The 20,094-nt window shown below is 37.4% G+C and overlaps 2 protein-coding genes across 2 annotated transcripts in view; one reads left to right on the top strand and one right to left on the bottom strand.

Annotated features, from left to right (window-relative positions):
• Positions 1-65: 65 nt before the first annotated feature.
• Positions 66-10,552, bottom strand: LOC118271275 (RNA cytidine acetyltransferase). Its single transcript, XM_050695742.1, has 18 exons — positions 10,335-10,552; positions 9,686-9,780; positions 9,145-9,304; positions 8,686-8,822; positions 8,173-8,335; positions 7,573-7,715; positions 6,756-7,032; positions 6,164-6,379; positions 5,624-5,851; positions 5,179-5,324; positions 4,592-4,739; positions 3,879-4,024; positions 3,269-3,406; positions 2,617-2,813; positions 1,894-2,063; positions 1,283-1,528; positions 726-865; positions 66-206 (listed from the first exon to the last, which is right to left on the bottom strand). The coding sequence occupies exons 1-18, from the start codon at positions 10,440-10,442 to the stop codon at positions 101-103; spliced, it is 2,964 nt and encodes a 987-aa protein (XP_050551699.1). The 5' UTR covers positions 10,443-10,552; the 3' UTR covers positions 66-100.
• Positions 10,553-10,696: 144 nt separating this feature from the next.
• LOC118271180 (AT-rich interactive domain-containing protein 2) overlaps positions 10,697-20,094 on the top strand; it is a 34,911-nt gene continuing 25,513 nt past the window's right edge. Inside the window, exons 1-12 of the mRNA XM_050695769.1 lie at positions 10,697-11,022; positions 11,265-11,355; positions 12,099-12,208; positions 12,744-12,862; positions 13,864-14,073; positions 14,524-14,780; positions 15,324-15,505; positions 16,199-16,292; positions 16,645-16,806; positions 17,389-17,553; positions 17,918-18,109; positions 18,646-18,744. Coding sequence (XP_050551726.1) covers positions 10,928-11,022; positions 11,265-11,355; positions 12,099-12,208; positions 12,744-12,862; positions 13,864-14,073; positions 14,524-14,780; positions 15,324-15,505; positions 16,199-16,292; positions 16,645-16,806; positions 17,389-17,553; positions 17,918-18,109; positions 18,646-18,744 — 1,776 coding nt within the window. The 5' untranslated portion in view covers positions 10,697-10,927. The remainder of the gene's footprint in view (positions 11,023-11,264; positions 11,356-12,098; positions 12,209-12,743; positions 12,863-13,863; positions 14,074-14,523; positions 14,781-15,323; positions 15,506-16,198; positions 16,293-16,644; positions 16,807-17,388; positions 17,554-17,917; positions 18,110-18,645; positions 18,745-20,094) is intronic.

Raw genomic sequence — 20,094 nt, 5'->3', positions numbered from 1 at the left:
TAGACGTCTTGTGGCCATAATGATGACGAAGGGTAGGTATAAATAATATAAAAATGAAACTCATATTATAAAATATATAACAATATATATTTATTTATAATTAGTCCTGGTTCCGTACATGCTTCTTTTTCTTCTTCTTCTTCTGCGAGTGTGCTTCTATGAGGTCATCGATTTCTTTACTGTCGTCGCCTAGACGTTTCTCGCCGCTGGAAGTAACATAGAAATTATTAGTGATACAAAATGAGTCTAAAGCTAAAATTGCCGTAAGTATCAGTTCGACTTGAATTTTCAGTAAATACAGAAGGGGTAAACAGAGATGCATATATACGTGCACGTGCACGTCGTACTTTTCACTAGTTACGTTATTATTACCATATAATGGGGAGTGGTCCTCCTACTATCAGGCCAGGCTATAGTATTGCCAATGGCACTATAAGTGTATTGTCTAGCAGTCTCATGTAGTGGGAGACTCCCGAGTTATAACTGAGAATTTCGAAAATGTGAAAATCTCAGGCTTTGCATAAGAATATGTCTAGAAAGACACAAATATAATTAATATAAGTAATATAACTCACGAAGTGTTGTTTCCCATATTTTTAAGATTGTCTGTATGTATCTTAGTTGGTAAGCTTTAACAAATAGGTCATATTTTAAAGTAAACTATACACTAAAACTTATGACCACAGATTTAGTTAGAAGTACAAAAATACAAATTGCAAGTATACCTCTTAACAGACACCAGTTGTTTCTGCTTGGAGCCAGCGAGGGCCTGTCCCCAGTCGAGGTCGCTGCCCTTGATACGATACTGCGCCAGATCTTCACCCATCAGACGAGACAGCTCCTTGCGTTGTTTGCGCTCCAATTCCTGCAGAATAATGAAGTAATAAATACAATATCTTTAAAAATGTAGTGTGAAGCTGGTAAGCGATACATTTTCGACTTTATCGTATAATAATAGGGTTGAAAGTTCAAGTAATTACGTCTATTTATGCATCAAATTGACTTTGAGCTATGCAGCGACAGATGGCTCATATTGTAAAAATAATTTAATTGACTTCACGGTAGGCGTAGTAGCTAGACAATCGACTGCTATGAATTCAATTTTCACAAGGAAAATACCACTACGAAAAATTAATTTCGATATTCTAATAAATCACAATTTCCATATTAACAGCCAAATCAAAACAAATAAATAATAAAAAAAACTACCTCATTAAACAAAAAATCATTTATTTCTAAACCACAACACTACAGACACGACTAAGACCCCAAAAGCAATTACCTTGGCAGCCTTCGAGAGTTCCTCTTGAAGGCTCTGTTTGACGGGACCCATGGTGACGTCATCCGTATTTTTATCCTCAATGCCGATTTCCTTCGCCACCGTATCTTCTAGAACTGCGTTGATGACTGCAGTTATCTTCTTGCACGCTTCGAAAAACTTCGCCAAGATCTGGGAGCCTGGTAGGCCCAGTTCCTTCGCTATGTCATCCACGTCTTTCATTTGGAAACCCATTGCTATGAATATTACCTGTAAATAGAAATTTTGTTTTAAAAGCTTGGATAAATAAATAAAAAATTGTCTTCAGAGATCTTGTTTAAAAAACCACTGTTAGATAGGGTTTTGGGTTCGATTCCCGAATAAAGTTAAAAATAATGTGTCTGTAAAAATTGTACGTTTGTAAACGCACCAACGAAACAGGAGAAAATGTAAAAAAATATAGTAATATGTAGTAGGCAAGTACAACTATGCCAATACATATTTATTAATCTGGCAACACGCGCACCGCTTTGGTGTTGCCAACACAAACGCTAGTCTTAATACTTTTCTCTCTATAAAATCAATTTCTTATACTTATAATAACACGGATATACATAGAAATGTCAATACAATACCTGTTGCACGGCATCCAATTTGAGCGAGGACTTGGTATGGAAGACGAGGGTGGCGAGTGGTCCCAGCAGGTCGGTGACGAGCCTGTAGTCGGCCTGCTGGCGACTGTACGCCTCCAGGCGACCCACGTCGTGGCCCGATAGTTGCTGCTCTATCAGCTCTTTTGTTAATGCTGGAAGGAGATATATTATTAAGTTTTATACTTGAGTCTTTAAATGTAAAGATTAAATTGTTATCGCCAAATTCTTTCCTAATTTTTCTAAGAATTTGTAAAGAACTTTGTTATAAATAAAAGATAGGTACCGGTATAGTTTGTTTTATGAGTAATGAGTTTGTTTTGTTTAGATTGTTTATTACAACTTACTTTAGTTAAGCAAAAATAAAGACATTGTAAGCAAATTAAACTTTGTAATCGTTGCTTATGATCGTAATTAAATAAAAATAGTCGCACTCTTAGATTAACTAGATGGCATTATCACAAGTATGATACTATACCTACTGATACTTTCCTAGGGCAAATTAAATTAATTATTATAGTTATAGGCTTATTCAAGTAACTGTTTGATGAGAAACTCGACTAGTTTTAAGCCATGTCATATTCACTCGTAGCATTTCACACACGACGCAGCGACTGTCTCACCAAAAAACACTTACATGAGTAAGCCGAAAACTATAGTAACGAATATACTACAAGAACTAAATAGTATCGAAACAGATGTACTAACCAGGTTTATCAATAGCCACATTGTCATTGAGCAGCGTGGACAGTGCGAGCGAGGCGGTGAGTCCCCTGAGACTGCGGGCCAGTAGCCGCGCCAGGCGCCGCCTGAAGTCCGCGCTGTAGGCGGCCAGCCACGACGACTGCCGCAGCGCGCGCAGCATTATGCACGAGTGCTCGCCTGTCAGCTCGTTGGCTTTTTGGCTGTATAAGAAGAAATGTAGAAACCATTTACATATTGTTGTCGAACAGTTGCCATGACAAGCTATTTCAAAATTTTGGGAAGTTGAACAATCAAATATAATCCAAAAAATACCTTTAAACAGTTTGTGAATTCAATATCCATAAACCGTTTAAAGGTATTTTTAAAGCAAGGTAAGTCGAATGCTTAGAATGTGAGAGGACAAAATAAAGACGAAAGTAAAGCTTTAAATTGAGCAGATTGAAAAGAATTGGAGAAAGCTTTTACCTAAGTTGGGCAAACAGATGAAGTCATAAATGTCATCGACTCAGCCGAGGTGATGAATTAACATTAATTTGTTAAAAAATGTTTTGTATTTCTTTATCTGAATTAAGGTTATTATTTAATTTAAGTCGAAAGCTAAACCGTAAAAGATGATTTCATTAGACAATCTTTATCTTGAAACAGACAAACATACCTTAAATAAACAGGAACATATTTCTGCGACTTCCAGAACTTGAGCAGTTCCTCAGTGAGACCGAAGCTGGTGCCGAGGTAGTCCAAATGTTCAGCTCTCACTTCTGTCAGACGTTTCAGTAGAGTCGGCGGCTTGGCTCTATAACACATATCAGGTATAAGTTATGGATGATAGTAGATAGGATCTTAAACTTTAAATTAAGTATTCATTTATTCGATTTGGTATCAGTTAAGTGGATCTAAACACGTATTGAATTGAGTTTTGCTATTAGTGCCTTAATAACAATGTATTTAAGGGCCTTATACAGCACTAAGTGAACTGCTTGAACATTGACACATGTGTTTTTGCGTTTGTTTTACGTTCAAAAAGATCGAAACGAGAGCGCATTCGGCGTTGTTATTGGTTAGTTCATTTGAGCTGGCCAATCAGAGCGTCGAACGCGCTTTCATTTTGATTGCTTGAAAAATAAAGCAAACTCATACTAAGAGTACTGGTAAACTCAAAATTAGGGAACAAAACACTGTTTTAAGTTATCTACGTAGTACGCGGTTAACTGAATCTCATACAAGACGGAACATTATAAATATCTTCATTTTTATTTAACACATACCTAGGCACAATAGTCTCAGTCTGCAAAGTGCTGCTGTTCCCATTGGTGGCGTTGTCCTCTCCGTCGGAGTGTTCCTCGTCCAGGCACGGCACGTCGCCCGCGTAGTACGCCGCTAGTTGCTGCAGGGCGCGCTTGCCGTACCCCATCTGTGGGGGGGGGGGGTGTTTGTTGCTTATTTGTATGTTGTTAGGGATCATCTTGGTTTGGGATGTGTAAGACTTGGATGGTGGATTAAGTATCTTTTTTTTTTAATCTAGATTATAAATGGTAATTTTAAAAATGATACAATCAAAGTGTAAATTATGACAAAATATTATATTGTTATTAGTCTGACAGTAAAATCAGATAAAAGTTTCTTGTTACATTTCTCAATATCAAGCCAATTAAACATTTGCGTAATATTTCTTACTCAATCATTAAGTCATTGAAATCCCAATAAAACCCCAATAACTATTAAATAAATCATAACTAATTTAAAATTTCAAACAAGCTATGTCTTTTTTTAAGGGGTCGAGGGGGAGGGTGGGTTATCACCCAATTATTTCTCCCGGCTTGGGCGAGGAAGTGTCAGACTCTTATTTACTAAAAACCACCCCGTTCCGACTCCTTCTTTTCGAGCCGGAGCCCCGGTAAACCCGCTAGGTAGTCCGCAGCTTCGGAAAAGGCTGTGGCTACTCACATAGACGATCAACTTAAGAGACGTAAATACTTACCCTCTGATAAGACGGATGTGTAGCTATCCTCACGATCCTCGCTCCGGACAGTTTGGGGAAGTCTTTATCACCGAACTGCTCACAAATGTTCCACGGGATCAGATCGCCCGCCGCCTTGCGACCGCGGCCCAAACTGTCGCGGACTGATCTAGAAATAGAAAATATTTACAATGAGTAATAATATTTCATAAATGACAAAGAGCAATTCAAAAAGCTGATGGTAAACCTTCAGCAATTAAGTGGCACCAAAAGAAGAAATATGTATCTTCTTAAATTAAATACATAGATGATTAGCTAAAATATTATATTGCTTAAGTTACCAAAACTACTACATACTTTTATATGTCACTGGAAAATAACAAGATCCGTAAGTTTATCCATAAGTGTATATTTTAATCTACTAGGAAGTTCATAAACTTTCGTAGGATCCTAAACGGGAGATACATTGTAATATTTTACGTTCACATTTTCGTAAACTTATCAATTCCCGACGTCATACGGTAAATTTATAAACTAACGGATATAACATAATAATTAATTTAGTATGTCTCACGAAAGTTGTAATAAAAATATAGCCTATTACTTACTTGTCCGATATATTTCCCTCCAAGCACATTTGTATGACACAGAGTATCTCGGGCATGGCCGTACTGTTGGGCGGCGTGGGCGCCAGTAGCACGAACAGACAGTGCGCCGGCGCATCCGCCAGTAACTGGAGGTCGTTTGGACTGTTCTGGGAAAATAAATTAAACGGTAATATTGTGGCGACTAATGACACATGTCATATGATAGAAGTCGCACGTAGACTAGCCGAACAAATTAAATGATGAATTATTATTTAGTTGTTTAACTACCTTATACCCAGTAGTAGGAGAATATAGACTGTTATAATGATGATCAAGAAACATCTAAGACAATAGTCGAGTAAAATTAATTGGATTATGCGTGCGTGTTCGTATAGATTACTTTTAGAACTTTTGATTGGTACTTACAAAAAATTATAAAATAAAAAAATACACAAATTAATCTTACCTTATAATGGCTAGCAACGTAAATAGAAACGAGTCTATGTAGAAATGCTTCAGCGGCTTTATGGTAACAGAAGAGAGCGTCCCTGTTGACTCGGTAGAGGTCACAGGCGGCGGGGGGCGGGGCGCCTGCGCCGGCGCCGGGGGGCGGGGCTTCCAGGCACAGGAGGGAGTTCAGCCACGCCTCTATTGGGTCGCCCGACCGGTAACGGATTGGTTCTTCGAGTTTTATCTACAAAAAAGAGTAAGGTGGTAAACATATTTACACACAATCACACTTTTCGTAAGTGAATTTGCATACTTATTATTTACAAATTAGTAAAAAGACGAATAATCAATATTCATATTCAAAACTACTATTTCTAAGGAAAAGGGGTTGAGCCTGTTGCCATATACTGAGCAGAATTCCAGACTCTGTGTTACCACCACTGATTTTTTTTCTTATCGAGATTCTTCTGAGAATATTAATTACAATAATAACATTTAAATACTCCAAAAACACTCTATTGGGCTATTTCTAGTGCTTTATTCCCAAAATACTTACAGGCGAAGGAGCATTATGTTGAGTCTGCAGCTGGGCGAACAACTTGAGCGACAGCGCGCGTCCAGTCCCCTCGTACCCGGAGACGGTGGACGACAGCAGCGCCAGCGGGGCGCGGCTGGCCGCGGCCGACACGTGAACTAGCGGGATGGCCGCCGCCTCGTCCACTAGGACCAAATCCGCCGCTGATAGCAGCGAGTGGTCGTCCGGGGTTATGTACTGGGGAAAAAGAATTTTGATTAAAAGACACATAGTAAATTAGTAGTTTTCAAATTCATTTATTATTGATATGGTTGAGAATGTGTTCAATTTTTACAATTTGAGTATAGTTGCTGAGTTACTGAGTGACGATCACCACGTCGTGTTGTAAAACTGCTCATTACTATGAGCCCCTGATGTGACTTGAAACTAGTCGAGTAATAACTAGTTAAATAAAAATTACGTGACCGAAGCCGTAAAATATAATTAATTTGAAGCAGCTTAGTATACCTTTATAGTTATTTTACGAAAATAACAGGTAAGTATAACATATATTTTCATGAATACAAAATTATATAATGTATATGTAATATAGAAAAAAAAAACACAAACATACCTGCACAGTCTGCCTGGAATTCCTTGCGATATTGACCCTTACTATCGCCTTCTTAAAGTCGGGATTCGTGGACCTTACGATGTTGTAATCTATGTGTTCTTGGTACAGGCAGGCGTCGAGGCCTTTGAGTAGGAACTCGAACAATGTGATCAAGTTCTCTGGGTGTGGGGACGTGACGTATATGTTGACGTAACCGAGGGCTACGGCTGCGGCGACCGCCAGGCCGAGGCAGGCCGACTTGCCGCGACCGCGGGCCGCCGTCAGGCAGTGCGGTGGTCTGGGGACATTGGAATCTTAGTTAGTTTTAAGGCATTTAAGATTTTGTTTATAGGAAGAATATAGAAATTACAGTGACGTTATGTTTTTTCAGTTGTTGTTGTTTGTGAATTAGCGCTAATAACGAACTAAGTATTTTTTCACAATTGCTAAATAAAGAGCTCACCGTTTTTCCTCTTGATATTTTTTTTTTATTTATTTTAAGCATCTCACAATCTTACAATGTAATGTGTTTTATGTATGTGTGCAATAAAGTATAAAATAAATAAATCTTTCATTCAATCATGGCTCAGATTGTCTTACCAATTTGCGTGTAAGAGAAAAAAATCCTTATTCCAACATCAATAATACACATTTTCCCTCACACCTTACTAGGACTAGGAGTCAATCAAAATGAAACCTTATCATACAAACACATAAAGCACTATATTCCCTACCTGGCCTGTTTGTCAGCGAGAGTGTTTCATACACATTACCAGGGCTAGGAGTCAATCAAAATGAAACCTTATCATACAAACATATAAAGTACTATATTCCTTACCTGGCCTGTTTGTCAGCCAGAGTGTTGATGAGCGCTACGAGTGCGGTGGCCTGGTCGTACGTGCGACACAGCGCTACCAGTGGCCCGGCCGGGGGGGAGTCCGACAGGGAGGAGATTAACTCTGTCAGCTTTGGGTTGACACGCTGAAATAAATCTTAGTTAGTAAATAATAGATTCTATATTCGGTTGTAGTTTAGACAGGGTACTTTACTTAGTATACATCAACTACAACTTTTACTGGAGTTGATTAGAATAAACATTTTAGGGAGTGCAAGTCAAACTAAAGTAATATCATAGAAATATTTTTGAATCTTTAATAACTTTCTAGTTTCTCAGATATTTTAGACATCGTGAGGAAACCTGAGGCTTATAATTTCCAATTATTAGTTGGAATCGAAATTCGCTTTTAGTAAGCATGGTGATTAATGCTCAAACCTTTTTCTTGCGAGGAGAAACCTTTACTCAGCATTTATAAATTTTTTAACTGGTCTGTAGATATTTCCTATCATTAACTAAAAATCACGGTTCACTCACGTAATACGTAAGTATGTCTTATGATAGTTATTATAAAAATATTTTCTACCATATTTAGATGCTTACCTCAGGCGCACCATCAACAGGTTCAACCTGTGCAGTCTTGGAAGATATAGGCAGCACAGTCAGGGAGTCATCCAGTACCAGACAGCGAGGGTTGTCCGCTAGAGACAGCAGGAAGCGCTCGTTGAAACGATTCACTACTGTGTCATACGCTTCTGTTTTGAATCTGTGAAGAACATTTGGTGTTACAATAAGTGCTTATTCTTATATGCATATATCTATACTTCTAGACTAATACATAAAGCTCAAGAGTGTTTGTTTGAACGCAGTAATCTCCAGAACCAACTGCTTCGAATTAAATAATTATTTTTATGTTGAATAGTTCATTTATAGAAGAAGTTTCTGGTACATAAGTCTGTTTGCAAAATCTTCTGTAATGTTTGTTATCACCAGGATATTAGTATCAGCAGAAACCATTGAGATTTTCTACCATTTTGTCGAAAGGCATGATTATGCTCATATTTAAATACCTTTAAATTGTAGCTAATGTATTAAGCAGCATTACAATTACATTACCTGGAGTGAACATCCATAGTGATGGAATGTAGCTGCCTCAGGGAGTCCATGGATTTCAGCAGGAACACTATGAGACCTCCACCCTCCACTGTCTCCACCGTGCGAGCCATCAAGTTAGGCGTCAGAGCTTCAAAGTCCTGAAATAAATTGTTACTGTTAGAGGTCCAATATAAAAATATTTGTATGTATATTAATAAGAATATTTATATGTACTTAAATTAGAATATTTCTATATGTATATTTTTATAACATGCAGGTTTTTATGGTACAATAGTAACAGAAATGTATTTAATTATAAAGATTTTTAATTAAATATCATAGCAATACATATTATTTCAGTTTAATTTCTAAGATTAACCAAAGTATGTGCATAGCACACAGCAAGGATTATTTGGTAAAGAGAATGTCGTCTTTTTATTAAATAACCAAAAATGTATTTATTTTATATTCTCTACATACCTGTAGCACACACATCCCATAAGTCTGTCCGAGCATTGTGTGGCTCTCCGAGTAATACCGCCCGTGTATAGTCGTAGCAACTCTGAATGCATCAAATAGAGATTCTTCTGATACTTCCAACTTTCCCGCTGCTATCTTCTTTGCTCTTTTACGGCCATGACTAAACACAAACAAAATGTATAAAAAAAGCCTTGTGTCGTTATTCACCATTTAACTGCCTCTTTATGAGACAATAAAATGTCTTGCATAGATCTATATTAATAAGCAAGGGAATTAGAGAAAATATAGGTAGTTCATTTATGTAATTAACTGTTTAATTGTAGTATTGTAAGCAAAATTGATATTTATTGACTAGAAATTTTGATTGAAATATATATTTAGATTAGATTGACTATAATAAAAAATAGCTCCACTTTTATATTTATAAAGATGTTTTCAAAAAAACTAGTTTAGAGGAGGACCTTAGATCAAATTTAAAGGAGAATAAGTAGGAGACCTTTTTACGGACCAAAAGCTTATGGATTTTTTTACTTGAACTTACTTGCTTATAGCCTCATCCTTATTCTTATAGCACCATAAAACTGTTGGCCTGGCCTTCACAGTAGATTTCACTAGCATATCATACAGAATTGGAACCTGAAACAATAAAGAAAGAGTAAGCAATATTATACAGATATAGACAGAGAGACCTAGAACAATTTGTCAATTTTGTGTTTATTGTCGGAGAGACAGTTATTAAGAAAATTCTATAATTAATTTATTGTATTAAAAGAATGTAAACAATACAAATGCCTTACAATGTGATGATAATTAATAATCGAATATCAATGTTTATACTATAGAGTCAATAGCCAAACATAAGGTCAGTCGGTAACCTTAGGTTCTACATAGCATAATTTATTATTTATACTATAAATGTAACATTTTGATTTTATATAAGCAACCTTGTACTGAGATAAAATTCATGTTAAGAAAACTGTAGACACATCATCAACATCATGAGCAGCATGCCGACAGTATAAGAAATATTACTTTTGAATGAATAGAAATGCGTGGTAATTTTTCTTTCGTATGTTAGTAGAAATTAACTGAATAAAGTCGGTGGTTTAAAACTCGGTGTTTAATTTTCTGCGGTTGACAAAGCATTTATCAGTAACTGGAATAATTTAAAAATAAATAAATGTGCTTACTTGATCTCTACTTTTGTCTCCAACGAGAAGGATCATCGTACGATGGCCCAATTTTACACCATTCTCTATCATAACCCTAATACGGTTATCTATTTTCTTCTTCACCATTTTGTTAGCTTAATTCACAATTTTACAAATAATAACTATGTGTTTATAACCTCTACGAAATATCACACAACTTCAGCTTCGAGCATGAGCATGTTATTAAAAAACTGTCAGTGTCAATAACTGTCAAATGAGTAGTCAGAATGTCAGATTGTTTTTTTTAAACCATAGACAAGTTTCTATGTAGAAAATGACAAACTAAAATCTATGGTGGTTTATAACAAATTAATGATAATGGCAACATTATAAGCGTCGTTACTGCACCGCTCCGGCTTGTGGGCTTGCTGTCATTAATGTCAAAGAAAAATAAGCAAGCAAACTGTTCTAACACCAATAAATTGCGTTTTCTGTAAAAATTATAAGATAAAACTAGGGAGTTAAATAATTATTTGATATGAGTGACCATCTATAAACCTTGTCACTGTGTTACACTGGCCATTAGTGTAACTATTTGGTGTTCTAACTGTGTGTGTGCATAAACAGTTATAATGGCAAAAGCACAAATAAATACGAAATCTAGCAATTATATTAAAGACAGGGAGAGTTTTATGAAGGAGTTGAAGCAATTCAACGAGAGTAAAAAGTTAGTATAACGTTTTTATGAGCATATTTGGTTGTGTATACCTTGCCTTCAGTATCGGTTATTTACGTTGGAATGTTTGACCAATTAACCTTTATCATCATAAATCTCATTAATATAACTAGATAATATTACTACATAACTAATAAACGAACAATAAAGTATAAGTCGATGTGATAAACCTATTAGAATTTGTATATTATTAATTTGAGTTGACACTGCAATGTTTATTTTTATTTTTTCAGTCTACCAACAAAAGTTCCGATTGTAAATGGCATAGAATTAGATTTGTACTTGTTTTATACATTAGTACAACAGCGAGGAGGACTTGGGAAGGTGAGTACTTACATACATAGGAATTATATATTTTGGTACTGTGTATGTCATCGGCTTGTTGCAAGTAATTATTAACTGCAAAAAATCACTCAATACGTTTTTAACTATAGTGGACTTATTTTGACACATTCTACAAAATATACCAGATACTTACGTACTTACCAAATAAGTGAGATTTTCATTTTGACGATAGGCTTGATTAATTTGTAACTACATCGCATTGCATATCGACTAGGTACTAAAAAGGTTTATATAATTTAATAAACCATTTCTTATTAATTATATGTGAAACTTAGTAGTTTAACAGATTTATTTATTTATTTATTTATTTATTTATTAGGTTCACCAACGAATGTTTACACTAATGCATACTTATAACTATTAACAAACAAAAATAAAGTGTAACATTCACTTAAAGGTAAACACCACAAACACAATAATTTCACAACATGTTGCAATTTTTCTGTATAAATGTTGGTTTTACGATTTGAGAAACTTGTTCTAATATCTCAATATTTAAATATTCATATAGAAATACGAAAAAGTGATTGAATAGCAATCACTTCATCTTCATTTCACATCCTATGTATTATTCCAGATATAATCTACTGCTGTTCCAAATTTTATCTCAATCCCTTTAGCCGTTTTGACATGATTGAGTAACAAACATACATACAAACACAAACTTTCGCATTTATAATATTAGTAAGATAAATATTTATGAAATAATTTTTGTTTTACAGGTAAATCAAAATGACACTTGGGAATCATTCCTGCGACCTCTGCGGTTACCACATCCATGCATCAATGGTTCCACACTTCTCAGACGGATATATGGAACCTATTTGGAGAAGTAAGATGCTATTTGATAAATAGATTTATATTTCATGTAGTTTGAATGTGGTCAAAGTATGGGAAAACAGAGTTTGTATTGAATTTTTGAATTAGTATTTCTGAGAATTTGAAATATTTAAAATAATGTCAATAAGTTACTGAGAATCGCGTGACATTGCCGCGCCCACTAATTACCATTACTTTCAAATTTCAATTAAGACTGCCTTGGTCGAGTGGTCGACTCGAGTGCGACTGCCAGGCACAGGGTCTGGTTTCGGTTCCCGGGTCGGGCGAAATATTGCTGTGTTGGGTTCTTAAAAATTTCTCAGTAGTAGCACGGAGTCTGAAATTGTGCTCATTATATGGTCATTTTCACACCCTATTATATGGGACTTGTAACACAAAATGAGAAAAGTGGGTGTACATTGTATAGAGTGGCATTACATACCATAATGTGCACATCTGCCTACCATTTCAGAGATGAAAGTGACGTTGCATAATAATATTTCTATTAAGTATGTCTCACGATAGTAATTATACTATTATGTAAATAGATACGAAAGAGCAAAAGGTCCACCAGGCAGAGATGACGACAATGACATGGACGAGGATCCTCGACGCGGTCGCGGCGCCATGCCACGCATATCCTTTGCTGGGGGTACGTACATATCAGGTATGTTTCAGACTGAAACATATTGATATCTTTGCTTATTCTTCTCTTTATTATTTATTTTATTAACGTTTATTTGTTGGCTCATGATTGTTTTGGTAATAACATACATAGGTAGATAGTAATTTCATGTTTTTTATTTTGATATCTTAGGGTTTAGTGCTTGGACTCTAGACAATTTGTAACTAAGTGCACACTTTGTATTTTTTTTTAGGGCGCCGCCCGGTAGAGGCGGAGGAGTGTCAGACACTTACTGTCTAAAAACTACCCTGTTCCTGATTTCGAGCCGGAGTCCCGGTAAACGCGTGCGTACGGAACGCAACGCGCCGTACGCACGGTCTGAACCTAGATTTAAACTCAGGCTGTGGGATAGCCTAGATTTATAATGTATTTGAGTTAATTTTCTTATGTGACTACATACAATCATGAGTTGATAAATATAGTAAAGTCTCTGTAATCAGAACATCAGCAACTAAATTCTACTTCTTGAAAAAATATTCTTTCACAGTTCAGTTCTCTTAAAAAAATATAATTCTTTTTTTGTTCAGCTTATAGAGGCTTCTACTATAAGCAACAAAATGAAGTTGCTATTTATTTGCCTTAAATTGTTTTTATACTATAGTAGTTAGAGCTCCAAGGATAGTTGTAACTAACCATTATTTTGTTAACTAGCACCTTTCTTTGCTATGCACAAATGCTCATTACTGTATTATAATTTTGTAGTACATATTTGTTTAACTTTGAAAGTACACATCACATTGAAATATAGTACTTATTACCGAGTACAAAAAGAACAAAATAAATATACCATAATTTTTATTTTCAACAGTCATGTCAGTAGAGTAGAGTAGGGATTGGTTGGATGACCGTTCCATTAGAATACATTTTAGAATACTTTAATACATATTATAAATTAAATTTACATAATTTCATACAATATAAAAATATTTTAGTAATTTATCTTTTAGTTAGTATTTAGGCAATATTATTTATCGGCATCTAAGCATCAGGTGAGGCGTTACGGACGGGGTCGCGCGTGGCAGCTGCGTCGGAGCGATTGGCCCTCTCTCTCCTATCTCCGATGCCCAACGAGCAAGATTTCGCCGTCAACGTGTGCACGGTATTGGCTGCCGACCATTCGAATAGACTGCCTCTGAGTTCTACACCGCATATCCTGGACTTCTTATTGGCTCATGCTGGCGTTTATAATCATTGTGAGTATTGTCATTTTATTATGTTACTAGCTACTCCCACATGGTTTCATCAGCTCTGTTCGGCTGCTATTGGTCGTAACGTGATGTTTTATACCCTATAGCCTTCCTCGATAAATGGACTATGCAACACAAAAAGAATTTTCGGTTACTTTAGTCGATGAATTCAAGTAATCAAATTACTAACTCAAAGACCACACAAAGCAATATTATATTATTATACAAAGTTGAATAGTTCGTTTGTTTGAATACACGCTAATCTCTGGAACTAGTGGTTCGATTTGGATCGACCGAATTCATATTCAATTCAGGTGTTAAATACTATTACTCAAGATACATATTATACATAGTCAAGACTCAGTTAACAGTACCCACTGTTAACCAAAAACAACCTCTTTTACAAGTATTTAAAGCACAAAATCCAATAACAAATTAAATTGTCATATTTTCTAGCGAGTCTCCGTGATACAATCGGCCGTTCATACTACGAGGCTCGAGGAAGATATCCAGACGACTTCTGGCGTTTGAAAGCTGGTGGTGGCGGGGTGAAGGAACTGGCAGACGAGACCAAGTTCATGCAGCCAGGAGTTGAGCTTCCAGAGCTGATCGTTCAGGCCAGGGCAGCGTACAATACTCTCACTGATTGCCTGCTGAGTGGGCCTGAAGAAGAAGAACCGGTCGTTGAGAAGGTCTATGATGATGTTAGCGGTGTAAGTGTTACAATTTTATTTATTTTTAGCCGTGGTCGTCCCACTGCAGGACAAAGGCCTCCCTACCTCCTTCCTCTATCCTCTCTATTCTGTTACAATTTTATTAGAATTTAGTTTTTGACGCCATAGTGGAATATCTCATAGGGGTCCATTGGCTAGGGAAGATGAAAGGAACTTTCAGACTCTCATTAACTAAAGCCTACTTTAGTCTCTCGTCATGAACTATTGACTACCAAAATTATATTTAAAACTTTTCTATTTCGAAATTACTTAAAAAACATAGTCGACCATATGTTCTACATGAAACTTGGTACTCATAATTGAACGAAAATTCTAATGTTAACTCCTTATAATGTGCAGTTTGGCTTATCTGTGTGTCATTGGGGGACGCCTATGTTCAACAGTGGAAGTCTTATGACTGAAATGACGATAATGGTTAAGATGATGTCCACTTTTGTCTACCCTGCTTCTGTAAACTTCTTGTTTCTTCCCTATACAGAATACGTGTAAGTTCTTCTTGAATAAACTATCTTCTCTTTCTAGGACGTACTCGAAGACTGGATGGCGGATCCATCAGAAGATGACCTCCTCTTCGCGCCGGAGTTGCCGGGAGGTGCCTCGTGTGTGTACACTCAGAGAGTGTTACAGATTGCCTCCATTGTGAGGTCGTTGTCCTTCCACGATGAAAATGTTCAATATCTTGCTAAGAATACTACTCTTCTTAGGTAAGTCAAACTTTTGTATATGCTTGTTTTTTAAAAAAAAAGTATTATGCTATCGGCTTCCTTACCTAATTGTTTGTCGAGGAACTCGACTAGTTTCAAGCCCTGCTTAGCGCTCATATTCATAAATAGCAGTAACAGTGCGACAATCGCCGCGTCGCGTGTCGCGTGTCGGCGCTAATGAATATGAGCCTCTAGCATGGCTTGTGACTAGTCGAGTTCCTCCATAAATAATTATACGTGAGTTTGTCAGTTTTTGTTTGACTGCCTTGTTGGTCGAGTGGTCGTAAGTGCGACTGCCGGATAAGGGGTCTCGGGTTCGATTCCCGGGTCGGGCAAAGTATTGCTGGGCTATTTTCGGTTTTTCGAAAATTTCTCAGTAGCAGCACGGAGTCTGGAATTGTGTCCAGTATACGGCAATAGGCTCACCCCTATTACATGGGACTTATAACACACATGGTGAAAAGTAGGTGTACATTGTATAGCGGCGCTACGTGTCGTAATGAGCACCACCTACCTACCCTACCACCTACCCCTTCTGAAATAAAAGGCGTGACGTTGCTTTTTGCTTTTTTGTCTGTTTTTAGATTTTCTTGGTATACTTTACGACCGCGTCATTATGTTCAGTTTATACAAAAAAAGATTTTAACAAATATTGTAAGTCTGTTTATCACGCAACATATGATTTTGTTCCAGGTTCCTCTTGCTGTGTGCTAACAGTTGGGTTGGTTCCCTACGTCAGTCCGGACTGGACACACTCGGAAATGTATCTACAGAACTTATTATTAAGGTATGAAATTTATTGAATATTGTTATTTCTTTTTTTTTTGGTGCAATACACAGTTCTTTATATAGATGCTGCGTTAATTTATTCATGAATTTATTTTATAGCTAAGTATCCTTTCTTAGTAATTTGACTTACTGTCAAACGCAATCCGGTTGGCGATTTGAAGATTCGAATATAAGACTGTATACAAATATAAAATATCCGTCTACAGTTCCGTCACTACAAATTCTTCATAGAATGACAGAGATAGAACGATATTTAAGTACAACTTAAAATGGAGTTACATTTCAGTATTCGGGTTTTACCTCTAAAGCTAGCCAATATCTTGTCTAATACATAATTATTGTCCCCACAGGACCCGGCAACGTGTCTAATAACCCGGCACGTGCTATCCACCATCCAGTCGGCGCTAGTGTCGCAGGACCGGGCGCGGGTACTGGCCGCGCTGGAGTTGCTCAACAAACTCGCGCAGAATGAACTCAATGAAGATGCCTTATTGAAGTCTTTGGAGGCAAAGGTAAGGGACTGAATGTGATCTGAGATGGTTGAATGTCATCACCGTAGTTCTTCTGGCGGGCGTCGAATACCCTAGCTATGGGGATGTGTGTTTGACAGAGAGCAGCCATCAAACTTTTTGAATTTCACCATTCCTACTCTTTAGTTGGAGGGAGTACAATATGTTTAGTTATGATAGAGTAGCAGTGATTTCTACAAAAATTAAAGTTGAACTTTATAACCTGTAGTTTCTAACTCGCCGGCCAAGTTTGATTATGGCAAATCTTTTTTGATTGGCGCCTCCCATGGACACTCGCAACACTAGAGGAACTACAATACGTTACTAGCCTATTTGGGGTTAGGGATTGAGGATTGCGGATTTGGTGATTGACAATGAAGGGGAGGAGAGGCATTACTGAAGGAGAGATAAGACTAATTGGTTCTTTATTCAATCTAGTATTAGAATTCGAAACGGGATATTTACAATTTTTTTCTATGATTTTCCGATATTGAAAAACATGGTAAATATCCCGTTTCGAGTTCTAATACTAGTGTTAGTGACCATGTCAGTTTAAAAACTTATATCTTCATTAATTGTTCCCAGGTGTACGCGGACGTATGCGCGCTGCTGAGCCTGCGCGACATAATGGTGCTGGTCTGTACGCTGGAGTGCGTGTACGCGCTCACGTCGCTGGGGGACCGCGCCAGCGAGGCCGTGGCCAGGGTACCTGGGCTTATACATACGTTGGTCTCTCTCGTTACTGTCGAGGTACGTGAGTCAAATATTTTTTTTTTTAATACTATTTGTGTTTTCAAACCCTTTTGTGGTGTTAAATGTGTTATCAGAGCAAAATCGGCATTTTATTCTTACGATAATTTTTAGTAAGCTACGTTTCAAAACTGATTTGAACCTCCTTATTTTGAAGTCAGTTTTTTTACTAAAACCTGATTCTAATTGTAACAACCTCTTTTTCTGAAAATCGCATCTAAATGGGTAAGCCAATTGCAAGACGAGAGTCAAACTGAGAACGTCATTATTTTTTTAAGTCGGTTAATAAGGTTATAGAATGCATACACACTGTATAGACGATCTAGTCACGTGGGATGTGTGAAAATGTAGTATTTATTTCCAGGCCCAAAGCTACGGTCCCCGCGCGTGTATATTGATGCGCGTGGTGGAGACGGTGAGCGGCCCCAGCGCGCTACAGGCGCAGCAGCCCGCGCAACATGCGCAGCAACACGCGCCGCAACATGCGCAACTTGCGCAACACACGGCACATGCGCAACCTGACCAACATGACCGCTCGCCGCAACTACACCATACGGTAAGGGTTCTAGGTTATAATTAACATTTCTTTTTTTATTAATATATTTTTGTTTTGAAATTTTCACCATTTTGTATCTTGTTGAGATCATGTCACTAGTAAAATATGTAAAATAACATTTCGGATAATTCTAGATATACCTATATCGCTTAGTTAACCATATTCGCTGTGAATTGTGACTGAAAGTTCAAATAAAAGTTTCCAATAAAAATAAATTAATTTAGAATTAAAATGTTTTTAAAACCTAACAGACAAACAACTTGGCGTGTATACAAGATATCAGTTCAATCGGTTGAAGACATCGCCTTTTAAATTTACTTGCCAGATTCACTTCACACATTAACATTATACATACATACACATTGCAAGTTAACTCGTCTACTAGCCCTAAAATTATACCTACTTTACAATACATAATATTTATGCCCACTTAAAGACATTTTTTTGATGATACATAAAATTCAAAACTAAAGTTTTATTTCATTTTATAACTAAATTGCCAGCAATTAAATAAAAACTTATAAAACACCCCACAGAGCCAAACCCCCACGAAGTCCAGTGACGCGGGCGGGGCTGCGTCCCTGGCGCCGGTGTCGAGCCTGCAGCAGTCGCACCTGCAGCAGCGCACCGTGCAGGTGAGTGAGGCCAAGGTGAGGGAACTACTTACACTCCATACTACTTTACTCAACCTCGTCTAAGTTTACATGACCCTAAGAAAGTATTTTGGTCGGCGTACTGATAGTGCTTTTTTTGGGGAAATTTTTGAGAGAGAGGGGAGGGGAGCGAGAGGGAGTGTCAGACTCTTACTGACTAAAAACCACCCCATCCTTTTTTTGCTGCGGACGGCGAGCAAGGGTAGACCGCCCGAACAGAATCAGATCCGTGCGTGCGGTGCGTCGCGTTCCGCGCGCGGATCAAAGAGCCATCAGACCACCACAGATGGTGTACAGTAGGGTTGATGCTTGATCCGAAGCTGCGGACTACCGAGTGGGTTTACCGAAGCTCCGGCTCGGCAGGAGAAGGAACTTTTTAGTCAGTAAGAGTTTGACACTCTCTCTCGCTTCACCCAAGGTGGGAGAAGCCATTGGATGATTTTCCCACATCAAAAAAAAAAAAAAAGGTTTTCGGGCAACATACTGATAAAAGTCTTTTTTGAGGGGAAAATCATCCAATAACAGTGTCAGACTCTTGCTGACTAAAAACCACCCCGTTCCTACTCCTGCTTTTCGAGCCGGAGCTCTGGTAAACCCGCTAGGCAGATCACAGCTCCGGATGCGTGAGAAGCCTACATTCGAATATAACCGGCTTTGCGTTCATTTTATGAACGGTTGCTACAAACAATTATGTATTACTTATTTTAAATTGCTTCCGAATAAATATAAGAGTGGGATTAGTCATTTCAACTTAGACGAGGTCAACTTTCTATATATGCTTTGCTACTAATATTAGGCTTGACAGTAGTCTTGCAGTAGTTAAAGTTAGGCGTTTGCTTGTATTTTGCTTTCATTTCATTTCATTATCCTTAACAGCCCATATCTATTTAATTTGGATGGGCTTCCACCTTACAGGGGCTTAGCTTTGCTTAATTCTAATTTTCGACTTCTATTTACTAACTGCACAGTTGGTGCGGTGGTTTGGAAACTGGCTGCCGTGCAACGTGTCGCGGATTCGATTTCCACACGAAACAATTCTTTGGGTGATCCACAGTTTGTTGTTCCGGGTCTGGGTGAAATTGTATGTTTGTAAACGCACCCCGACATAGGAGAAAATCCTATAGCGGGGGAACCGTATTAAAAAAAGAAACATATTTTTTTTGTAGAAAAGATGTTTCAAACTTACGTCTGAATACTGTAACCCTTAGTTATGAGTTTGCTTTACGTTGAACCAGATCAAAATAAGAACGCGTTCGGTGATTACACAAACTCTTACTAAGCCCTCTGAAATGCTACTCAATTTTAAGTTTTAAATATCATGTAATATCTGTC

The sequence above is a fragment of the Spodoptera frugiperda genome, chromosome 9 (assembly GCF_023101765.2).
Source record: "Spodoptera frugiperda isolate SF20-4 chromosome 9, AGI-APGP_CSIRO_Sfru_2.0, whole genome shotgun sequence".
Taxonomy (NCBI): domain Eukaryota; kingdom Metazoa; phylum Arthropoda; class Insecta; order Lepidoptera; family Noctuidae; genus Spodoptera; species Spodoptera frugiperda.
This window is presented reverse-complemented; position numbering and strand designations above follow the sequence as displayed.

Coding starts and splice junctions, on each gene's coding strand:
- LOC118271275 (XM_050695742.1), bottom strand. CDS start 10,442: ATGGTGAAGAAGAAAATAGATAACCGTATTAGGGTTATGATAGAGAAT. Junction 8,336..8,685: donor ACTATGGATGTTCACTCCAG/GTAATGTAATTG, acceptor TGTTCTTCACAG/ATTCAAAACAGAAGCGTATG. Junction 4,740..5,178: donor GAGGGAAATATATCGGACAA/GTAAGTAATAGG, acceptor TTCTATTTCTAG/ATCAGTCCGCGACAGTTTGG.